Genomic DNA, 23223 nt, shown 5'->3' with positions numbered 1-23223 from the left:
ACCATACCGCTACTAAATAATAAAAAAATAGCTGGGTGTGGTGGCGGGCGCCTGTAATCCCAGCTACTCGGGAGGCTGAGGCAGGAGAATCGCTTGAATCTGAGAGGTGGAGGTTGCAGTGAGCTGAGATTGTGTCATTGCACTTCAGCCTGGGTGACAAGAGCAAAACTCTGTCTCAAAAAATAAAAAAAACGAACAGATAGGTTCCCCTCACTCTCCCACCCCCTGAAGCAGTAGTTCTAGGAATCACATTGTTAGCTTAAAAAAAAAAAAATCACCTCCCAGCTCTCACCTGAGATCAGTTAAAGCAGACTTTTTGGGACTGGGACCAGTGATTGGTGCAGCCAAGCTAAAGGACCACTGCTTCCAAGGAATGGTTCTCAAAGAGGGGTCCTCAGTCTCAGCATCACTGGGAACTTGTTAGAAATGCAAATGCTTGGGTAAGCCAGCCCTGCTGAATCAGAAACTCTGGGGGAGAAGCCTGGCCACCTGTGTTTTAACAAGCCCTCTAGGAGATGCTGACTGCTTGCCCTGGTTTGAGAAGCACTGCTCTGAAAAAGGAGTCAATGCTTACAGTCTTCCCTTCAGAGATAGTTGCCCAAACCCCTTCTCGCACACAGCCCTTGCCCCTCTCCAGAGTATGAAAAGGGAATATGAATTCATTGTGTATCTTTCCCCTACCTTCAAGCTTGCCCTTGGAGGCCCATGGGTGGAAAATCTCAGTCGAGGACAGACACGTGTGGAACTTGAGTTGGTTTTGCTAGGAAAAACCCCCTAACACCACCCCCGCCTCCTTCTTCCCACTCCCTTCTTCCTGTCTCTTCCCAGGATAATGTGGAGATGGACACATTCCAGATTGAGTGTCTGAAGGACGGGACGTGGAGTAACAAGATTCCCACCTGCAAAAGTAAGAAAGCCTAATGGGTTGTTATAAAGATACTGAGCTCCCCAACACTGGCAGGATCCAAGCGGCACATGCAAGGGTGAAAGTGTGGCAGGAGCACTCTGAAGGGGATGGGAGCAGAAATTTAATAGACACACAAGGGTTGGGGGAAAAAAGAATATCAATGCCCCTTTTGGCAATAAGACGTTTGGATCCCAAAAGAAACTTGTGGGCCCAGTACTTTGTTAAATACCAATTTTACTTCAGTCCATAGATGGGTTGCCGAACTTACTAAAGGAATAGCATGTGTCCAGGCTCGAAACCAGCTTTGGCAATTGCTAATTCAGGAAACTAGTCTGGTGCTGGTGCCCAGAGCTGAATGATCTTGCTAGTCTTCACGTGGCCATCAGCCATATCCCCTACATCTTCTGAGACAACTCATGATTTAGGGCTGTACAGGAAGGGCTGTTAGGTCAGCACAGTTGGCCTGCATGAAGCAAAGGATGCAGCTCTTCACTGGCTCCTGGGACCCAGAGTAAGATCTTGCCTTGGCTCTGCCCCTAACCAGCTCTGTGATTGTGAATAAGATCCTTTGCCTCAACTATAAAATAAGGAGTTTGGACTAGCTTTATATTTTAGAAGATATGCCAATGGTTTTAAAATGATATAGTCTATATAAATCATCTACTGAGCTTTGTAAAAATACAAGCTTCCAACCACTTCACCTCACCACCACCCTCTGCAACCACCCCTCAACACCCAGGTGATTTCAATGAAAGACTTATAAGGACCACAGTTGTAGAAACTTATCCATGGCCAACATTGATGAGAGGAGGCACAGTGACAGAAATAGTCAGGGAAGGAAGGGAGAGAGAAGGGAGAATTTGCTTTATGATGGAGAGGTGAGGTCAAGAATTAGAGCCTGGCGCGGTGGCTCACGCCTGTAATCCCAGCACTTTGGGAGGCAGAGGCAGGTGGATCACTTGAGTTCCAGAGTTCAAGACCAGCCTGGCCAACATGGTGAAACTCAGTCTCTACTAAAAAGACAAAAATTATCCAGGCATGGTGGCACACACCTATAATCCCAGCTACTCGGGAGGCTGAGGCAGGAGAATTGCTGGAACCCAGGAGACGGAGATAGCAGTAAGCCGAGATTGTGCCACTGCACTCCAACCTGGGTGGCAGAGCAAGACTCTGTCTCAAAAAAAAACAAAAACAAAAAAACAAAAAACCGGATTGGAGTTGGTCCCACCCATCTTCTTTTCATGACTTTTCATGCAAACTGGAGCGCTATCCTCGTCCCTTTCTCCTACATGGCCTTGATTCAGTACGCAGACATAGCTCCTCCCATTGTCCCAAGGGGGACATTCCCTTAAGGCAAATCCCAGGAAGAACTTTGAAGTAAAATATGCTTGTTCTTTTCCTTTTCATATGATGAAATTTTTCCTTTTCCTATGATGTGGCTGGGGTCAGAGCCTAGCATAGGGAAGGAGGGGGCATTTTATGGCTTTAACAAAATGTTTCAAAAAATGTTGACTGCATGCCTCTGTAGAGTTCCATAGGGAAGTCAGATGGAAAAGACAAAGTCCAGGCATGGAGGAACTCAAGTGCTGGTGGCCACAGTCACCACCTCCTCCAATCCCAGGCTCAAGGCACAGTGCTCTGACTGGGTTCTAAGCAAAGCACTCTGCAGAACAAAGCAAGGGCCATGTAGAAGGAGAAGGTAAAGGAGGATATGAGGTGTTTTGGATAGAATCAGGCTTTGGAATTAGGAAGTTCTAGATTCAAATGCAGACTCTACCAGCTGAGAGTCCCTAATCAGTGTATTCAGACTCTTTGGCCTCAGTTTCCCACCCTCAAGATTGCTTTGGGGATTAGCTGGGTTAATATACATACCACACCCATGGAGGGCCAGAAACGTGCAAAAGATCAACAAACATCTCCCGCCCCAACCCAATCCCCTCACTAGGAAGTGGTTTTGTTTCTCTCATTCATATTTTTGGAAAGTAGGAAGCATTAATATTTTTTCCCTAACTAATATTTTTCCCTGACTTACATTAGCATACAACAGAACACCCTGTCATTTTGTAGTAAAGAGGGACTGTTTCCATCATATGACCCTATTCTCCCAAAATGGGCTGGATTAAGACGATCAGAATTCCCATTCAGGCATACCCAGCATCTTTGCTTACTCAGTAGGTATTTATTGAGCATCTCTCTGTACCAGGCACTGTGCTAGGTCCTAGGGGAGAGGCAAGGACAAGACTGAGGAGTTGAGAGTCCCCAGGGATTATGGAGTACAGGACTGGAAACAGACAAGGGGTGTGCACTGTGTGGTAAAGAAACGTGCACTCGAAAAGAAGCTGGGAATTACAGGTTGTTGTTCTGGCCTCCACCTTGCTGTGGTGGCCTCTGGACAAGCCCTGTTCTACTCTGAATGCTGTCAAGTCAGGGTTTGGACCAGATGCAGGCAACGCTCCCTCCAGGGCAGAATTTTATAATCCTCATGAGCCAGGATGTATGACTCTGCAAATTCTCGGAATGATACAGATTCCACAATCCCAAACTGTTCTTCACACTGGCTGTACCTAAACTATGCATTCTTAATCAATTCTGGTGAAGTGATTTCTGTATTTCCTGCATAAACTGTTTCTGCTTTGCTTGCTAATTTCTCTCTCTCTCTCTTTCTCTTCCTTTCTCTGCTTCCGTCCTCTGTACCTCTTGATCCCTCTTTGATCTTCACCATAGTGGCAGAAAACGAAATCGATCTGGAGAGCGAACTCAAGTCAGAGCAAGTGACAGAGTGAATGACGAGACCCCACACAATGCAGACATCCAGAAATGGATCACTCCCAAGACCCCTGGGGCCCAGAGCTGCACCACCCCGCCCCACCCAACAACACTCCCGTGCCCCTTTCAGTGTGGATTAGAATGGGTGCTGAACAAGGCAACATGATCTCAGCAGTTGAAGCTGCTACGTGTGTGAAAACAAATTCGCCACTTGAGGGTTCGCCCATCATTCAAATACTACTCCTGAAAATAATGAAAAAAATAATGTGGGATTTATTTTAGCACCTCTGAGTGGACTGTGCTCTTCTCAAAGGAAAAAAAAAAATGCCCTTGGTCTTAAAGACATAAGATTGAATATATAATCATGTGGCCTCAGGCTGACCAGATCAAAGTGGTTTCTAATCCATTCTACATGTCAAGTTTAAATGAGCCAGACTGCCTGTGACTTTATGAATCCGAAGGTGTTACCTGTTGCTGCTTTCTTAACCACCATGAGTAGGTAAAGCAAATAATAACTCACAGAGTGTGGATTTTTGAGAATCTGAATGTTTTCTCATTCACAAAAGTATCCCTTCTACCCCTACCTAGCATGGGGCTGAAATGTCATCATTAGAGATTCTGTCTTCTGGGGCTTACATGTCCTATGTTTCTTAAAATTCGCTGATTAAAAATTTTAAAAAGATAGGTATCACACCTGAAAGCAGTAGCCCCAGCTCTGTGCCATGGGACATCACAGGTCCTAAACAGTGACAGAGAAAGGGCTGGGGAGTGGCAGCTGGAATCTCTGCTTCCGTCTGAACATCTGGGTACGCATGTCAGAGAAACTTTGCATTAAATGGACTGCCCGATCTATTTGGTGATTAAATGGCTGTGTGGTGAGGGGAGAACCCTAGGCAGTCTGGAGACCGAGGTGCCATTCTTGGCTAGAGATACCACTGAAAGAAGAGATGGGCTGGCTACTAAAGACAAGTGTCAGTTGAATAAATGTCTTAAAACCCACAAAGTATTAACAGCAATCTTACTCAGTGCCATACAGGGAATCAGAATTTAAGAGGAAGATTTGATATGTACCCAAATAATTGTAATAGCTTTGATGCAGACAACATTAGATACATCCCATCAAAGAAACAAGGAAGCAGCCCTGTCCAGTTAGAATTAGAAAGGCTTTCAAGAAGAAGCGGTGTTTCATCAAGACTCCAGGGTGGCCAGAGCATGGACACAGGGTGCCCCGGGCAACAGGGATGGCACCAGCAAGGCCTGGGAGCCGGAGGCAGCAGGAGAGCACACTGAAGGAGCTGGTGTTTGGAGGGTGGGTACACCGAGGGGAGGAAAGAAGATGAGGCCAAGGACGGGGCTAGAGCCCAAAACCCCAGGCCTGAGTGCCAGGATTATCTGATTGCACATCTCTAGGAAGATGTGCAATGTTCTCTAGGAAGCCCCCCAATACAGCAAAGCACACTTGGATCTGCAGGTCAAGCAAGGTGTGTCTGGAGGAAAATAAGTGGCAGCAAGGACTTACCGTGGGGATAGGGTGTTGGGCGGTACCGCCAAGGCAAGGGGAAAGAGAAGGGTGTTTTGATTCCAGAGTGCGGAACTGGCCAGACAGGACTTTACAGAAAAGGGTAACACCCTTCCTAAAGCAAAGAGCATAGGCCAACGGCGGAAGCAGGGTCTAGTGCGTGCTGACTGTGCCAGACAGACCTGCTCAAGGCCTCTTGTGACGGGAAGTCACTTCCGTGTCCCAGAGAGACATGGCTTTTTCCCTGCCACTGTGGACTGGGGAAGAAAGTGTGCTCCTCCACACTGCCAAGACCCTCTATGTTCCACTATTTATCACCCCCTCTACCCAGTTGTAGGCCAGCTGTATCAGTGGACAAAGTTACTTCTCTGAAGTGATGTGAAAGTATGTCCTCCACCCAGAAAATATCTCTCCGCCAGCATCAGCCACATAACAGGCTCCCAGGGCCCCGACCATCTAGTCACGCTAAGGCCAACCCTGGAATTCCTAAACTAGGTGGTCAGGTCTTGAGATTAGTTTAGGCAAAACAAACTGCTGGACCAAAGTTAAGGGAGATGAGTAACACCAATACCTAGGTACAAGGTCAATGGTGTTTTCTAAAAGAGGAGGAAAAATCTGCTTTAGCAGAATTTAAACTGTTTATAGTATTTAAATAATAAACATTATTGGTCATTATCCTAGTGTTGAGCTGCACACGTTTACCTCACAAAGTGGAAGAGCATCTCTACTTTTGGGTTATCAAAACAAATGGAGATGATTTGTCCAGGGTAATTGGACTGGGTGCCAGGACAAAACCTGTTGTCTTGGTTTGCCTTCTTTGTGGATAAGAAGTACCTGTATTTCCTCCCTTCCTTCATCTTTTCCTCCAACCTGGAGGGACTTGGAATTATTTACATTTTGAGTGGACTCTCTAGCTAATCAAAAACATGAATTTGGAATCCTAAAGTCAAAATCACAATGTCTAAATGGCACTTAGGGGTAAATTATGTCTCACTGTTTCCCAAAATGACCAGGTAAAATTCAGGAGGACATGGAACTTTGGAAATTTTACCAGGGCTCTGGAAATTCTGACAATTGATATCCACCATTGGCCAGCTAAAATAGGCCATTTAACTGGAAAACAGATCCTTAAGAACTACTAGTTCCATTTACTAAAACAGCACTGGGTTTGAGGTCAAATCTTGCTCTCACTCTGACAGTAACTTGCTGTATGACCTTAGACAAGTCAAATCTCCTCTCTGGGCTCATAGATAAAATAAAGAGAACATTCTAGATTGCCTACTTCAGGTTTCTTTCCAGCTGTGACAGTCTATGATTCATCTATGATTCTTCAACTCTGCCGTAGGCTGTTATACCTAAGATTAGGATTTCCTTAAGAATGAAAAGATTGACAAATTTGGGTCCAGAGCCTCTGATGTGGCCATGAAAAGATGCCCTGACTCTCAGCTGACTCACGCTGGGCTCCATCAGTGCTGACAACACCCCTAAGACTGAGCTGGACTGGAAAGCTCCCCAAAGACCACCTCTGAGGAGCAGGCATCTTTAGTCATGTCCTGTACTGGGAATTATGGCTCCAACATCCGGCCATCAACAATTGTAGAAAATGAATAGGAGAAGGCTGAAAGCTGATCTGCCTCCAACCCTGCCTCCTGGTTTCTAGGGCCAAGCAAGCTGCCTGGGGAGGCAGCAAGGTGGGGCTGTGTACTCATACAGGAGCTGGGGTTTTTTTATTTTTTGTGCCAGACTCCAATGTGAGCATATTAGCTGCTCTTACTCAGCCTAGGATTGGGACTAGAAGAACAAAAGATTATTTGGTTTATGTCAGCTATAATTTTCTCGCTAAGCCAAGGGTTTCATCCCTGGGCAGAAGAAGCAGAGAGGATTGCACAATAAAACTAGAAGTAAAAGAAAGAGGCCCTGGTGGGTAAGAGGCTGGAGTCTGTTTAAACCTCAGGAGACCTTCCCCTACCCAAAATTGACACTGGCCAGGTGAGTTGACCACACAGTAGTACCATAATGAATGGGAGAGACCTCGAAAGCAGGACCACTGGTAGCTTCACAGGTTGTACACTGCACATCCCAGGGGCACCCTTCAGAGGCATTATAGTATTGCCTTCTGGAATTGTGTGCAGTGCACAACCTGTACATCTGCATGACACGGATCCATCAGATAGCCAGAAGATGATGAGCAAAAGGCAGTCGAGGGTTCTCACTTCTTCTCTCTCAGTTGTAGACTGTAGAGCCCCAGGAGAGCTGGAACATGGGCTGGTCACCTTCTCCACAAGGAACAACCTCACCACATACAAGTCTGAGATCAGATACTCCTGCCAGGAGCCCTATTACAAGATGCTCAACAATATCACAGGTAAGCCCTCCATGCTGAGCCACCCCACTCCCGTTTCACACTCTCGGGGCCTCAGGGTTGGGCTGGAGGCCGAGGCAGCTCTGAAAGGAAGAACTGCTCATAAGTGTGCAGAGCCTGATAATGCAAAACGTGTCACTCACACATCTCCTCAGGTTCTCACTTTCCATGAGCTTGTGTTACTGTGTCCATGTGGAGATGCAGAAACAGTCTCAAGACCAAAACCCAGGCTTTTTTGTTTTTAACTTTAAATCTAGCACTGATTTACTAATGAGTTGTTGGTGGGAGTGTGAAGGAGTCACACATTGACACAACTAAGGGAAGAAACGAGACGCTAAAGGAAGCCTGGAATACCCCAAGTTAAACTCCTTCATGTGGTCTGAGGCTGAGTTGGGGTTTCCAAAAAATGGCCAGTATTATTGCTTCACCCAGTCTCTGCCTTGGCTTCTGGGTGAGGGCAACATCTCACCAGGCCAGACCCAGTCAGCAGGTAAGGGACCTTCCTTCAAAGACCTGTTCCGCTGATACGGACAGGGGTCCAGGCAGGGTTGGGGAGTGAGGAGCAGATCCTTTGCCTCCCCAGGGAGCCCAGCATATCCCCCGACCACAGCTCAAGCACAGCCACAGCTACAGCAGTCCCTGTCCAGACCTCATCCATGCCACCTGGCAGAGACCCCTGGCCGCCCCAGGGACTGGGCAGCAGCACACTGTCCAGAGGGTGAAGGACTTGCAATAACCTGTCCCTTGGCCACACTGGGGGTTTGGGAGGAACTGGGAGGAGAATGGCTTAGAGACATAACCCGCCTCTCCCTGCCTTGTGGCAGCCCAACACCCCCTCACACGCACTCACAGTCCCTAGCAGAAAAGGAGCTCTCAGGGAGAAAGGAGGGCCCATCAGCTCTGCCTCTCTGGCATGCAAGCCCTGAGAACATTCTCCTGACTCATCTAAGCCTCCAACTCCTTTTTGGTTTTTTTGTTTGTTTGTTTTTTGGTTTTGTTTTTGTTTTTGAGACAGGGTCTCACTGTCACTCAGGCTGGAGTGCAGTGGCATGATCTCGGCTCACTGCAACCTCCACCTCCTGGGTTCAAGCAATTCTCTTGCCTCAGCCTCCCAAGTAGCTGTGATTACAACAGCTTGCCACCATGCCCAGCTAATTTTTGTATTTTTAGTGGAGACGGGCTTTTGCCATGTTGGTCAGGCTGGTCTTGAACTCGTGACCTCAAGTGATCCGCCCACCTCGGCCTCCCAAAGCGCTGGGATTACAAGCGTGAGCCACCGCACCTGGCCCGAAGTCCTCATTTTTAAAAGAAGGAACAGTGATGAAGCTCTTAGAGCGATTTTGAAACTCCAGCGAGATGGTGGTCACAAATGTATGCTTATTAAAGAGTCTGTCAAATGGAGAAGGAACGAAAGGGCATATGTGCAACAAAGAGCTATATAAGCCCAGGTCTTTGTGACAAGTGAGGGGGAAATGCCTTCCAGGACCTGGGCAGCGTGGGGTGGGGAGGGGAGCAGCCCTCAGCCAGGCAGGAGTGGGACTCCCCAGAGCTTTAGACAGACACCATGCTGAAGAGCGTGGTGTTTATTTTTGAGGGTGACAACCAGCCTTTGGTGATTCTGAGCTAAGAAAGGACATGGTCAGATTCCCATTTTAGAAAGATCCTTCAGGTTGCAAAGGGAGTTTGATAGAAGGACTAGGATGGTAGCCCTGTGGGTATTTGAAGACATTTGGAGGTTAATTGGTCCCTTTGGAGGATTATATCCCAGAGAGTACCTGCCACATTCCTCCACTTTCTTCCTCATTCTTCTTAGCACATCTAGGCTCAGAGACAATCGTATCTGAGCCTAGATGACCATTTGGAGGACTTTTGTAATAACTCACTTTAGAGAAATTAAGTACCCAGATCTATTTTCCATGTGCTGCAAATCAACCATTTTCTCCCTTTTCTCCTAACCTCTTTCACTAATCCAGGTATATATACCTGCTCTGCCCAAGGAGTCTGGATGAATAAAGTATTGGGGAGAAGACTGCCCACCTGCCTTCCAGGTACCTCACCCTTCAAATTCTTTGCCTCATGGTTTTCCATCCAAGGCCCTAGGACCCCAGGTCTTCTGGCTGTTAACAGGGAGATGGGGAACAGAGGAGGTAATGCTTTGATTGCTTTTTAAGAGGTGTCTTCAAAAGGTTAAAGGTCAGAGAAGCCCTGCTTCACACCTTCTCAAACCAGCCTGTATTTTCTGCCTGCTCCGTCACTCTGAGAGCCCTCCTGTCCCCTCTCTGTGTCCTTGCCACAAGCTTTTTCATAGAACACAGTTTGTGCGTGCATCTGCTGTCGTGCCAGGGAAATTGGAAAAGTGGGTACCCTGTCCTCAAGCACTCACCATGCTATCCAGGAGATGATAAGACAAACAACATCATGATAAGACGGAGTGAGAAATTCTTTCTTCCAAACAGCAACGTGGTCAAGCCTTTCCAACTGCTGCCTTTCCCATGGTTTACTTACCGACTCCCCTTTAAAATAGAAAGAAAATTTTGTGGTGACAGGAAGTGTTACTGTGCATACAGATTTTGGGGACATTTGCTTTAGCATTAAAAGTATAGGCCAGGCGTGGTAGCTCACGCCTGTAATCCCAACGCTTTGGGAGGCCAAGGCGGGTGGATCATCTGAGGTCAGGAGTTCAAGATCAGCCTAGTCAACATGGTGGAACCCCATTTATACTAAAAATACAAAAATAATTAGCCAGGCGTGGTGGCGCGCATGTGTAATCCCAGCTACTCGGAAGGCTGAGACAGGAGAATTGCTTGAACCCAGGAGGCAGAGGCTGCAGTGAGCCGAGATTGCACCATTGCACTCCAGCCTGGGCGCCAGAGCTACACCCTGTCTTGAAAAATAAATAAATAAATAAATAGTATGGGTGATTTGCAGTGCAATCACACTGTGTAGCTACTCAAGTTGACTTAGAAAAGTATAACCCCAAAATGCACACTCTAGGGTTAAACAAATAATCTACAAAAAAATTAAATTTAATATTCACAACATGGTAATTTTTTTTTTTAGAAAAAGTAAGAATGGCAGTAGTTTAATGATGCAATCACTCAAGACAGCATTGAGGAATACTGAAAATTAAGTGCCTTGTCTAATTCCATCTGCATGTTTGCAGAAACAGCAGGAAATTTGCAATATGGTTAAGCATTGGGTGATATTTGTATTTTGCTGAATGAGAGTGTTGGGTAAACTGACGTAGTGTATTATATTAATGGTACATTTCAGTAACCCTACAGTATACGGTATAAAGTAGGTATACTAGTACACAGTAGGTATAGTAGTCTGTTCTCACACTGCTGATAAAGACATACCCAGGACTGGTAACTGATACAGAAAAAGAGGTTATTGGACTCAGAGTTCCACATCGCTGGAGAAGCCTCACAATCATGGCCAAAGGTGAAAGGCACATCTTACATGGTGGCAGGCAAGAAAGAAATGAGACATAGCCAGTTTGAGACATAGCCAAACCATATCAGGAGGCTTCTAGACATCAGATTAGACACTAAAATGGAAAGGCTATGGAGTTGTCTACCATTCATCCTTAAGAAGTGAAGAATGTATTAGCATTTGAGAGTCAGGTTTTGACCATCACAGGTGCTATGGGATCCCAGAGAAGAAGGAAGTAACAATGCCTGGTTGTCTATGAGTGGAGGGGTAAGAACTGACCAGGAAGGCTTCACATAAGAGCTCTTTATTTCTAAGAAAAACTTAAGAGGATGTGGAATAAGGGAACGTTCATCCCACCCATTCTGCTGATTCCACTTACCTCAATTAGGCTTGCCCAGAAGTACACCCAAGGACTCCAGGCAGTGAAGCCTCAGAGAAGAGAGGAATGGTGGAGCTGTAGCAAACCAGAGGATCTAATCCCCATTTTGCTAAAAGAGTATGTGAGCCAAAGAAAGCTAGGGATAGATTCCATGCTGGAAAGCCATGTGGCTGCCTCAGGAAGGGGAAGAAGCCCTGGGCAAAGAGTTAGGGCCCTAGGTACTAATACTGATGCTGCCATTTCCTAACTGTGATCTTTGGTAAGTAATTTCACATCTCTGGGTCTGGGATCCCATACCTCAGAAGTAAAGCATCAGGACCAAGAGACCTGTGATATTCTATGACTCTTTTTTTTGAGACAGAGTTTCACTCTTGCTGCCCAGGCTGCAGTGCAATGGTGCAATCTCAGCTCACTGCAACCTCTGCCTCCTGGGTTCAAGCAATTCTCTTGCCTCAGACTCCCGAGTAGCTGGGATTACAGGCATGCGCCACCATGCCCGACTATTTTTTTTTTTTTCTTCGTATTTTTAGTAGAGACAGGGTTTCTCCATGTTGGTCAGGCTGGTCTCAAACTCCCAACCACATGTGATCCTCCTACCTCGGCTTCCCAAAGTGCTGGGATTACAGGCATGAGCCACCACACCCAGCTATTCTATGATTTTTAATGGTCATCATCCTCTATGTTTGTACAAAGCATCTTGGATACAATGAGTCATGAAATTCTTTTTAACACCAAGTGTTGGGCAGAACCATGGTGTATCATTGAACCAGGCCAGAAATTTGTAAAGTCTCTCTTCGCAAAACACTGTGTGATTGAACCAGGATGCAGGCCAGGATGGAGAAGGCCATCTCATCTATTGTCATAAGGCCCACCATTTCAGGGGGCCTGCTAAGCAAATATTACTTGCCCCCTTATTTTATAAATGAGAAAACTAAGTATCAGAATAGTGTAGTGATTTGTACAAGGCTACTTGTAGAAAATTAGGGGCAGAGCTGAAAGGTGAACTCAATACTTTTGATGGCAACATAAGCAATGCCGAGCCATTCTTTTACCATGGTCATGTTTTATGCCATCCTCAGGTACCTTGAATCCTAGAGCATCACATTTTTCTTTAAAGACCCTCCCTCACTAACCACTATCCTCTAGAACCCAAATCTGGCTTCAGCATAGCCAAAGCTATAACATTTCAAGAAGATTCCTTTCTCCCAGGAAAGACTGGGTGGGGAATGGCAGCAGCCAATAAGAATGACCCCATTTCAATGAGCTCTCCCAAGGGCTTGTTGCATCATTCAACCTCTTAAAAGGACAAGAACACATCAAGGAGAAAAACAGATTTCAGTGGAGATATGAAGCTAGACTCAGGACAAACAAGCTCGAGTTCTGGCTTTCCCTCTAACAACTTTGAGTAAGTCATTTCTTTCTCTGAACTTCCATGTTTCCATCTGTAAATTAGCTGTTCTCCAAGGTTTCTCCAGATCTGATCCGTGACCTGCAGTGTGCCACTGGCACCTTGGTTGGAGAAAGGTACCGTTTAGTACTGGCTTTGTTGTGACCATGGACCAAGTCACAGACGTGTCCCTTACCAGATGAGGGCCTTGAAGCACTAAATATATGTAGGACCAATCGCAGAGCTGCGTTGAGATGTTGCCTTGCAGTTTGCTACTTGTAATTGGAAGGCTGACCCTCAACTTTGAAAGGCCAGGCCACAGAGAGTTACAAAGACCAGTTCACATCTGGCCTGGGGCGAATGGCAGGGTGCCCCAGGATCAAGCAAGAAGCATTTGGCCTCAGGAAGAAGAGCATCTGAAAAGCATTAGGTTGCTAAAAGCCTGCTCTCCCAAAGTTGCCAAGAAAACTCAAATGTTCCATGGTGTCTAAAGGATTGTCGAAAGCGCCCAGGCCAAGGAGTGTAGTCTGGCCATTTGGAACCAGGAGGAGGCCCACACTCACAGTAGGTCTACCTCCAAGACCCAAGCACCGTGCCTGGGAGGGCCGTGCAAGCATGTTCTTAGCCAGCAGGGGCCTGGTGCCGAAGACCTGCTCATGGGCCAGAGCCATTTGGCTGCAGGAGGCTGGTGGTGCATGTGCATGCTCAGGGTGCAACTCAGTGGAATGAAGTTTGCTCAGATCTTTCTCCTTCCCCTAAAGGTACTACACAGCTCCTGGGTGCAATGATGGGTGGCCCAGAGTAGGGTCCATGCATCATTGCTTATAGATTATGCCATCTTTCCCCAACCTTGGATGCCCTGGGCCTTAATCCATGGGCACCAATTTATAGCAAGATTCTTTTAGGACAGAGAAGAAAAGGTTTAAGGCCCTATGCCCATGGTCTTAATATCTATTGAGTCAGTGTGGGTACTAGACTTAGAATCTAGTTAAGCTCCTGCTATCTGACTTAAGAGTTGTATCCCTTTGGGCTAGTCACTTAAACTCAGGAGGTTTACTTACCCAGAAAATGGTGATGGCTAAGGCAAATAAAACGAAAATTAAAGGATCCCTGGAGTTTGAAGGATCCTTGGAGATCATTGTGACCAAATGCTTCATTTGACAGATCAAAAATTGAAATCCAGAGAGGGAAATTTACTGACTCAGAGTCACAAGGGAAATGGAAGAGAAAAGCCAGGTCAAGACTTCCAGCATCTTTGTTACCATCTTTGTTAGCGTTTGCTGTGACCTGCTAGATGGTGTTTTAGGTTCCTTCCATCTCTCTGTCCCCATGGAAAGAAAACTTTCAGAAGCTTTCTAGGTTCCCATAGCATGGACAACTTCTGAAATAAGACCTGCCTTTCTAGAGAAGGAAGGGGATAAGTGTCCACTACTAGAAATAGATGGCTGTCAATGGTCCGAGTCACAAGTGGTCTTAGCCAGAGATGGTTCAGGATAGAGAAAGCCCAAGCAGAGTGGTCCAGTCCAGAGAGGGTCCCAGCTACAGAAGAGACAGACTAGAGATGGGCCAGCCTAGAGCGACATAGACCCAAAATGACCCTGAGTAGAGCTTTTCCAGGCTGGCATGACCCAGGCAGGTTAGGGTCCCATGGTGGCATAATCTATAGTAGGTGACATGTGAATTTCTCTTTGTGGCTTCTGTCATATGGCTGACCTGACCAGTCTCTGTCCCTTGTCCCTGTTCCCTCTTTCTCCTTACAGAGTGTGGTCAGCCCTCCCGCTCCCTGCCAAGCCTGGTCAAGAGGATCATCGGGGGCCGAAATGCTGAGCCCGGCCTCTTCCCGTGGCAGGCCCTGATAGTGGTGGAGGACACTTCGAGAGTGCCAAACGACAAGTGGTTTGGGAGTGGGGCCCTGCTCTCTGAGTCCTGGATCCTCACAGCAGCCCATGTGCTGCGCTCCCAGCGTAGAGACACCACAGTGATACCAGTCTCCAAGGAGCATGTCACCGTCTACCTGGGCTTGCATGATGTGCGGGACAAATCAGGGGCAGTCAACAGCTCAGCTGCCCGAGTGGTGCTCCACCCAGACTTCAACATCCAAAACTACAACCATGATATAGCTCTGGTGCAGCTGCAGGAGCCCGTGCCCCTGGGACCCCTCGTTATGCCTGTCTGCCTGCCAAGGCTGGAGCCTGAAGGCCCGTCCCCCCACATGCTGGGCCTGGTGGCCGGCTGGGGCATCTCCAATCCCAATGTGACAGTGGATGAGATCATCGGCAGTGGCACGCGGACCTTGTCAGATGTCCTGCAGTATGTCAAGTTACCTGTGGTGCCTCACGCTGAGTGCAAAACTAGCTATGAGTCCCGTTCAGGCAATTACAGTGTCACAGAGAACATGTTCTGTGCTGGCTACTATGAGGGCGGCAAAGACACGTGCCTTGGAGATAGCGGTGGGGCCTTTGTCATCCTTGATGACTTAAGCCAGCGCTGGGTGGTGCAAGGCCTGGTGTCCTGGGGGGGACCTGAAGAATGTGGCAGCAAGCAGGTCTATGGAGTCTACACAAAGGTCTCCAACTATGTGGACTGGGTGTGGGAGCAGATGGGCTCACCACAAGGCGGAGCCTCAGGTGGAACAGTGAGCTGACTTCCTTCCTCAGGGCCTGCCTCCCCTGAGTGAAGCTACACTGCACTTCCGACAGCACACTCCACATTACTTATCAGACCAAATGGAATGGAACACACTGACCTAGCGGTGGCTTCTCCTATGGAAAGAGCCCCCAGGACCCTGAGAGGCAGCAGTGTGGTATAGGAAAAGCCTCTAGGCAGGAGACTTGCATTCCTGAGCTTGTCCAAGTCTCTTCGCCTGTCTGGGCCTCACTCTCCCCAGTAATACAATGCAGGAGCTAAACCAAGGCCATCCCAGCACTCCTCTCCAGGCCATACTTCTTATCCCAGTGGCCTTTATTCACTCCTGACCACTTATGAAACGCATCGGTTCCACTGTTGGTATGACTGAGCTTGGACCTGACTATTAGAAAATGGTTTCTAACATTGAACTGCATGCTGCATCTGTATATTTTCCTGCTCTGCCTTCTGGGACTAGCCTTGGCCTAGTCCTTCCTCTAGGAGAAGAGCATTCAGGTTTGGGGAGATGGCTCATAGCCAAGCCCCTCTCTCCTAGTGTAATCCCTTGGAGAACTTTCTTGCCTGGGGTTTCTCTCCTAAAAGCTTCTTGCAGTCTAAGCCTTATCCGTTATGTTCCCCATTAAAGGAATTTCAAAGGACATGGAGAAAGTTGGGAAGGTTTGTGCTGACTAGTGGGAGCAGAATATCAGCGGGAGGCTCACCAAGCCCTTAAATTCCCATTGTCAACTCAGAACACGTTTGGGCCCATATGCCACCTTGAAATACCAGCTGACACCATGGATGTCCACACCTGCTGCTCCAGATAAGCACAAAGCAATCTTTCAGCCTTGAAATATAGTATCTATAGTAGTTCAGTAGCTACTACCTGAACCCCAGACCCAAATTTGGGGACTTAGCTGATTACCTGGGAAAAGAAAAGACCCACACCGTATCCTGCTGTGCTTTTGGGCAGGAAAATGGAAGAAAGAGTGGGGTGGGCACATTAGAAGTCACCCAAATCCTGCCAGGCTGCCTGGCATCCCTAGGGCATAAGCTGGGCGGAGAATCCACCCCACAGAATGTTCAGAGAGACCCACTCCTTCATTTTCCAGAGTCAAAGGAATCAGAGGCTCACCCATGGCAGGCAGTGAAAAGAGCCAAGAGTCCTGGGTTCTAGTCCCTGCTCTGCTCCCAGCTGGCTGTATAACCTTTGGGAAATCATTTTCCTTCTCTGAGTCTCTGGTTCTCCATCAGCAATAGGAGGGCATTAGGTCCCCTGCAGGGTCTTTCTAGCTGGAGCGCTCAGAGCTTCCCTGACTGCCAGCAGCCTCTCTGGCCCTCACAGGGCTGCCTGTCCTCCTTCTACCTGGAGCTCTCTGTCCTGGAAATCTCCATCAGAGCAAGACAGCCAGAGAAGCCCCTGAGAGGGAATGACTGGGAAGTATCCACTGCTCCAACCAGCTCGTCAAAGCACACTCCTATGTCTATGAAGGGCACATGTAAAGATGTTATATTTTGTATCTTTTATATGATATGCTTCACCACTCTGTAAAGGGCCTCTGCATTGTTGCTCCCATCAGGGGTCTAAAGTGGAAATAAACCCTCATGGATAACCAACAGCCTTGGCTATAGGTTTTGTTATTGTTGGGGAAGTGTGTTCATTTGTTTTGACTTTTTTGAAAAGAAATTGGCCTCCTCATGAAACCAAAATCTCCCTTGTTGCAGGGAAAGTACAACTTTTGGTATCTGGACGTTATCCAAGAGGTAATGAGGAAAGGATTTGGTTATTGATGTGTCTTCTTCTCAGAGGCTGCTTGTTCCTTCGTTTAAGTGGCTGGCATTTAAGTCCTTGCCTTCAAAGGACTTGAGCCTGAAGGCCCGGCCCCCTACGTGCTGGGCCTGGTGACCAGCTAGGGCATCTCCAGTCCCAATGTGACATTGGATGAGATCATCAGCAGCGGCATGCAGACCTTGTCAGATGTCCTGCAGTATGTCAAGTTACATGTGGTGCCACACGCTGAGTGCAGAACCAGCTATGAGTCCTGCTCGGGAAACTACAGCGTCACGGAGAACATGTTCTGTGCCAGCTAGTTTCCAGTGCATGCAAGACAAGCTTATATGCATATAGGTCTTACATAGGCAAAAGAAGTTAAATGTAAAAGGAACAGAGATTTAAGTACTATGGGAACTTAAAGAAGGGGCTATTTCATATAGCTGAAGGGGCTTGGAATAGCTTTGCAGAGGCTTCAAAGGATGCATGGGAGATAGGAGGGAAGGGGCAGAGTGGAAAAAAGCATGAAAGCTGGCCATGGTTAAAGTGATAGCGGTGGGCATTGAGTGGGAAGAGTTTTTAAAAGCATACTCTATTTGAACTGTCCTGAAATGAGTGATTCTCTAAGTTTGGGGCATATGAGAATCACCTGGGGTGCTGGTGAAAAATGCAGATTGCTGGGTCTCACCCACTGGAAAATTTGAATTCAGCAGGTCTGAGGGTGGGCAGCATGGTGTGGAAAGTGGAAGGAAGGAGCTGAGCTAGGAAAGCAGTTATGCAACTACTGCAACTGTCCTGATGAGGGATGGTACAGACCCACCAGCCATAGGGCTGTGACAGTGCAGACAGGACGAGGGGCAGTTTAAATCGATTTAAGTGGTACATTCAGCAGGGCTTGGCCTATAGGCATCTCTTGATAAGTTCAAGCATGAGTGGCATGTGATAGTGAAGTCTCACCATGGGACACACTCATGGTTTGCCTTTGTTTTTGGTTTGTACCATAATAAAAATGCCATTCTTTTTACACTATTGAGAATGAAAATAAGAGCATATTTATGCTTTGCACTTTATGGTTTGAAAGACTTTCGTGTCTCATGTTCTATTACATTTCCAACTTTTGCTTTTCTTTAGATACTTGGACTTTATGTTGTGACATATTGAGGTACTGAGGCATGACGAGGTTACATACAGAGCACTTTGTGACATGGAGTCGGGGAGACACATCGCTCTCCTTCTCCCAGGGATTTACCAGCAGCTTAGTGACTGATTGAACCTGGGGTTGAAGAAAAGGGAGGCAACAAGGATGTGGTTGATTCAGACGTTAGCAGACATCTGGAATAAGAAAGGGGAGAAGGTTAGTGAAGGGTGGACACTCGGGCTTGGTTTCACTGAGTTGGAAGAGTTTATGAGCAACCAGCTGGAAATGTAAGTTGGCAGTAAAAAATGGTGAGTTTTAGAGGACAGGGCAGATTTCAAGACACTGATTTGAAATTCATCAGCACATGGGTAGTATGATGGCATAGAGGTAGAGGGCATCATCTACGGGAAATTTACAGATAAGAAAAGGAGACCAAGGCCTGGGGCCAAATGGGTGAAACACCAGCATCACAGAAGTCATGAAGAAAAGAGAGGCCCCAAGGAAAAGAAAAAAAAGGGAAGGAATCAGAAACACAGGGAGAAAAGTGCTTTAGAAGCCAAGAGGAGGAGCTGTAAAGAGGGATGAAGTAGTCAACAGCACCCAATGCTGCTAAGAGTCCCAAAGAAGGACTCCAGGAAGGAAGTTCCCCAGGACAGGAGTCAAGTCTCCATTGTCATCCCTGAGGGGTATGCAGGCAGCAGGCTCCATGCGTGAGTTTCAAGTCTCTAGGACTTCTCTCTTCCTTAGTCCTCTCTATCTCTCTGTACTCCCTCCTTCCTCTCTCTCTAGCCTTCTCAGTCTCCCAGGATGGGCTTTTAGCTCTTTTCTCAGAGGTAGGAAACTGCCCTTGCATCTTCCGTAAGCCTTGTGGTAAAAATTACATGTTCAGTTCTCCATCTTTTGGTTCCTTAAGACCTACAAATTTTTTATTCTTACTATAAAGCCTGATTCTTCTAAATGAAAGTCCGTCTTTCCAGACTTTGGTTTCTGCTTTGCTCTTTCAAGTCAAAGCCTTATCCAGCCTTTGCTTAAAACCATGGATGCTCCAGCTTCAGTGACTTGGGAGCCACAGTGCACAGCGAACTCCTAGGGATGAAAAATGTATCTGATAAGATTCGAAAAATAGTATCCTACTCTGTATGTAGATATCATGGTTGAAGTTCCATTTATGGTCTCAGAGACATTTTATTTCCATCTACTATTTGTAGACCTGTTAAATATTCAAATGGCTGCCTATTTCCAAGTTTGTGCAGTACATGGCACTTTCTTCTTCTGAATACAGCTCTAAAGGGGGAGGAAGAATGTGGGAAAAGAGTGTCAACTTGTCTTTTCAGAAGCTTTACTATAGAAGGGAGGAGTAGGAGAGACTGTGGAATGAATGGCAAGTGGGGAAATGGAAGCTGATTTTTAGGATGAAAAGTCTTGACTGTATTTTGGAGGCATAGAATAAGGAGAGATGAAAAATACAGGAGAGGGGTGACAATCTCCAAGGCCAGGTCTCCAAGAGTTCAAAAGTTAAGAGATCCAGAGTGAAAAATTAGTTCTGAAGACAATAAAGTTTACAGGAAGAAGAGATGGTGAGGAGGATGGTTTGCACTCAGTGGGATTCCCACTCAGGGAGTTCCCACTCAGTGGGCTCTGAGAGTCTGTTGGGAATGGAGGCAGGACATTAACTTGGGGAAGCTGGTTGTGGGCATATAGAATGATGCTGGGAGATGCTGAGGCTGCATCAAGGTTGTGGATGCAGAGCATTTATATGTGATTTTCTCCAGCCTGGTGACAGCTACAAAGGTAGCAGGTAACTGCCTGGATCCAGGGGCTTGGGTTATGAGTGTTCTGGGAAGCCACACAGTTAAAAGTTTATGGGGCTGGCCAGAGTAAGAAAAGCCCAGAGTTGGGAGTCAGGAGACCTAGATTGATAGTCTTGCCACTAACTCATGGAATACCTTTTGGCAAGTCAATTTCCTTCTCCGGGCCTCGGTTTCTTTAGCTGAATGATAAGAGGGATAGACCAGATGGTCTCCAAGGGCTATTCAGTTGTAAAGTGTGTATGTGGGAGCATGTCTGTCAATTCAAACCAGTGGAAAACGGGATGGAGCAGGCAGACACTGTGGTGGTGAGGATCTTTAGCTCCACAAGGCCCTGAGGAAGGGCTTTTCTCAGGAGACAAGATTCCTTGGATGGAGCATAATAACTCCTTATTAGCTGTGACTCTTTCATTAGTAAGTGACATAAAGCCAACATAAGCAGCTTAAGGGGAAAAAGGAGAGGTAATTCATAGGCACATATAACTGAAAAGACTGTACCAAAAGGCTTCACGTATAATTAGATCAAAGGGCTCAACTGTTATGGTGCGATCTCTCTCTCTCTCTTTCTTTGCCCCTCAACTGTCAGCTCCACTTTTCTTCATCAGTCTCAGTAGACTCTTAATGAAATGATTGTTGACAGATCTGGGTTTATGGCTAATAGCTTGGCAACTCCAGTAGGGAATGACTTTCTCTTCTCTAATATGCTTAGCAAAATTCTCAAGTAAGTCTTTCATTGGTCCAGCCAAGGTCACATTCCCATCTCTGAGCAATTGCTGTGACCAGAAAGTGCATGGCTTTGATCAGTCACATTCCTATCCCTGAAACCAGAGGTGAGATCAATCCAACTCTAACTGCATACACTAAGAATGGGGAAAATGCAGACTCCAAAGAAAGATTGGGATGCTATTATCAGGAAGGTCAATTAATGCTGGAGGAGCAAAAGTAATAGATGTTCCTAACAGGGTGATGAGTTGGGAACTCTGGCAGTGGGCAAGATATAGTCCAGAGTCTGATCTGTCTCTCCCTACCTCCCTTGGATGCAGTGTGTGGGCTGCCCAAGTTCTCCCGGAAGCTGATGGCCAGGATCTTCAATGGACGCCCAGCCCAGAAGGGTACCACTCCCTGGATTGCCATGCTGTCACACCTGAATGGGCAGCCCTTCTGTGGGGGCTCCCTTCTAGGTAAGGAGAAGGTGGAAGAGGTGGAAGCTAAGGAATTGAACCCCCTCCTTAGAGACTGACCAAGGTTTCTTCATTGCGAGTCATTGTGCACACTAGCGTCAGGGTACAGGGTGCAGTATGGTAGAAAGAATTCTCGACTAGACTGGATCCTGGTCTGTCTCTGGCACTGGGAAGGACAAAGTCAGGGAGTCTCTCAACCATGGATAACAGTACATGGGGGTCAAAGACAGGGCATGCCAGGGCTGTGAGGTCAGGGAGAGCCAGGAAACTCACCCTTGGGGATCAGGAAAGGTCGATTTACAAAGACCTTGAATGTTATGCTTAGGAATTTCTATCTTGTCTTGAATGCTGCTTTAAGTTGATAAGTATGTTCTGGAAAGTTCTCTCCAGAGGCCGCATTGATAAAAAGGAGGGTGAAACTGGAGGCCAGGAGATCAGTGAGGCATCCATTGCAGTAGCGGGGAGAGAAGGTATAGCCTCAGAATAAGAACAGGCCATGAGGGATGGAAACAAGGAGGCAGATTCAATAATACTGGGAAATAGGACTGTCACCTTTGTAATGGAATGTGGGTGGGAGTGGGAGCAAGAATGAAAACAGCGGATGGCTCTCCCTGCCACAGTTTGGTCCAGGCAATCTAAGGTCTGTGCCAGTTCTGATGTCAAAAGAAAGCTGAATAGCAATCTAGGCTATCTAGGCCACTTCTGCATCAGATCCCACCACCGAGGAAGAAGGCCTGGCTTGGCCCATCTCTGCATGGGCAGCTCCCAGGCTGATGGGCATGCCTCTCACTCAGCCTCACCCTCCTCCAGATCCAACCAGGGTAGACAGTTCTGGGGCGGGGATCCCTTCGGCAAGGCACCAGGCCTGGGCTAGAGCTGCAGCCAAAGCACCAGGGCTACATAAAGTCCTACTCTGCAAGGAATTTATCCTTAAATTCTCACAGGCCCAAAGATGAATGGTCTCACTCAAAGGAGTCCCCCAGAGAGGCAAAGAGAGTGAGGGAAGGTATTAAGGGGCCAGAAAGGGCTGAGGGCAGTGCAGTGGGAGCGGAGTCAGGGAAAGGACCAAGGGAGAGAAGGGAAGGGAAACAGAGGACCAGAATTGGAAAGACAACAATGGAGAGGACAGAGAGAGACAGAGAACACTGAGAGACACCTGGAAAATAAGATAGAGGATTGATGACAGTAAAGAGAAAAATGAAAGGGAGCAATCCAACAAGAGGAAGAGGTACTGGCAGGGCACAAGATACCCAGGAGAGAAGAAGCCAGGAAAGGAGGGACCTGAAGGGAAGTTGGAGAGAAGCAGGGTGGTGTGGAGGATGAGCTGCCAGCAAGGGCAGGGGGAGGGAAGACTCTGCTTCACCAGACATCTCCGATTTTGTTAGAGGGCAAATAAGAAAGATGGATTGTGTGCACCTAATTTTAAGAATGAATTCATTTTCTTAAACCTTGATTTTTTTTTTTGAGACGGAGTCTCACTCTGTCTCCAGGATGGAGTACAGTGGCGCAATCTCGGCTCACTGCAACCTCCACCTCCCGCATTCAAGCCATTCTCCTGCCACAGCCTCCCGAGTAGCTAGGACAAACCTTGAATTTTTGAGTCCACTAATGTCCACCACGTATTGTTATTCATTGTGTGTTTATTCCCTATGACTTATGTTTGAAAAATGTTTGACGTTCACTTCTCTACCCCCAGCCAAGCTGGAATGCCCTCACACTTCGTACTCCCTGCAGCAACTCCAATCTATCATTTCTGTCTACCTCCTATCATTCAGTCTTAAAGAGCAAGGGAGGGATAGGAGAGGGCAGAAGAAACAGGAAAGCAGCTGAGGGACAGAGGAAGGGGAAAGCACCTTGTTAATGCCCACACTGATGCCTGGGTAGCGGGATCTGCAGAGCTGGGAGGCCAAGCTGTATCTCTGAACTGGTCAGTGCACACCCCTGG

At 47.1% G+C, this 23223-nt stretch overlaps 1 protein-coding gene across 3 annotated transcripts in view; it reads left to right on the top strand.

Annotated features, from left to right (window-relative positions):
- The window catches only part of MASP1 (MBL associated serine protease 1), a 72335-nt gene that overhangs the window by 40937 nt on the left and 8175 nt on the right, over positions 1 to 23223 (top strand). For 2 of the 3 annotated variants that reach the window (XM_038003059.2, XM_038003058.2), the window contains exons 8-11: positions 829 to 907; positions 7420 to 7557; positions 9528 to 9602; positions 14516 to 16999. In XM_038003059.2, the coding sequence (XP_037858987.2) occupies positions 829 to 907; positions 7420 to 7557; positions 9528 to 9602; positions 14516 to 15399 (1176 nt within the window). In that variant the 3' untranslated portion in view covers positions 15400 to 16999. Of the gene's footprint in view, positions 1 to 828; positions 908 to 7419; positions 7558 to 9527; positions 9603 to 14515; positions 17000 to 21140; positions 21279 to 23223 lie in introns of those variants that run through there. The other variant, XM_008009498.3, reaches the window with a different exon arrangement.

The sequence above is a fragment of the Chlorocebus sabaeus genome, chromosome 15 (genome assembly GCF_047675955.1).
Source record: "Chlorocebus sabaeus isolate Y175 chromosome 15, mChlSab1.0.hap1, whole genome shotgun sequence".
Taxonomy (NCBI): domain Eukaryota; kingdom Metazoa; phylum Chordata; class Mammalia; order Primates; family Cercopithecidae; genus Chlorocebus; species Chlorocebus sabaeus.
This window is presented reverse-complemented; position numbering and strand designations above follow the sequence as displayed.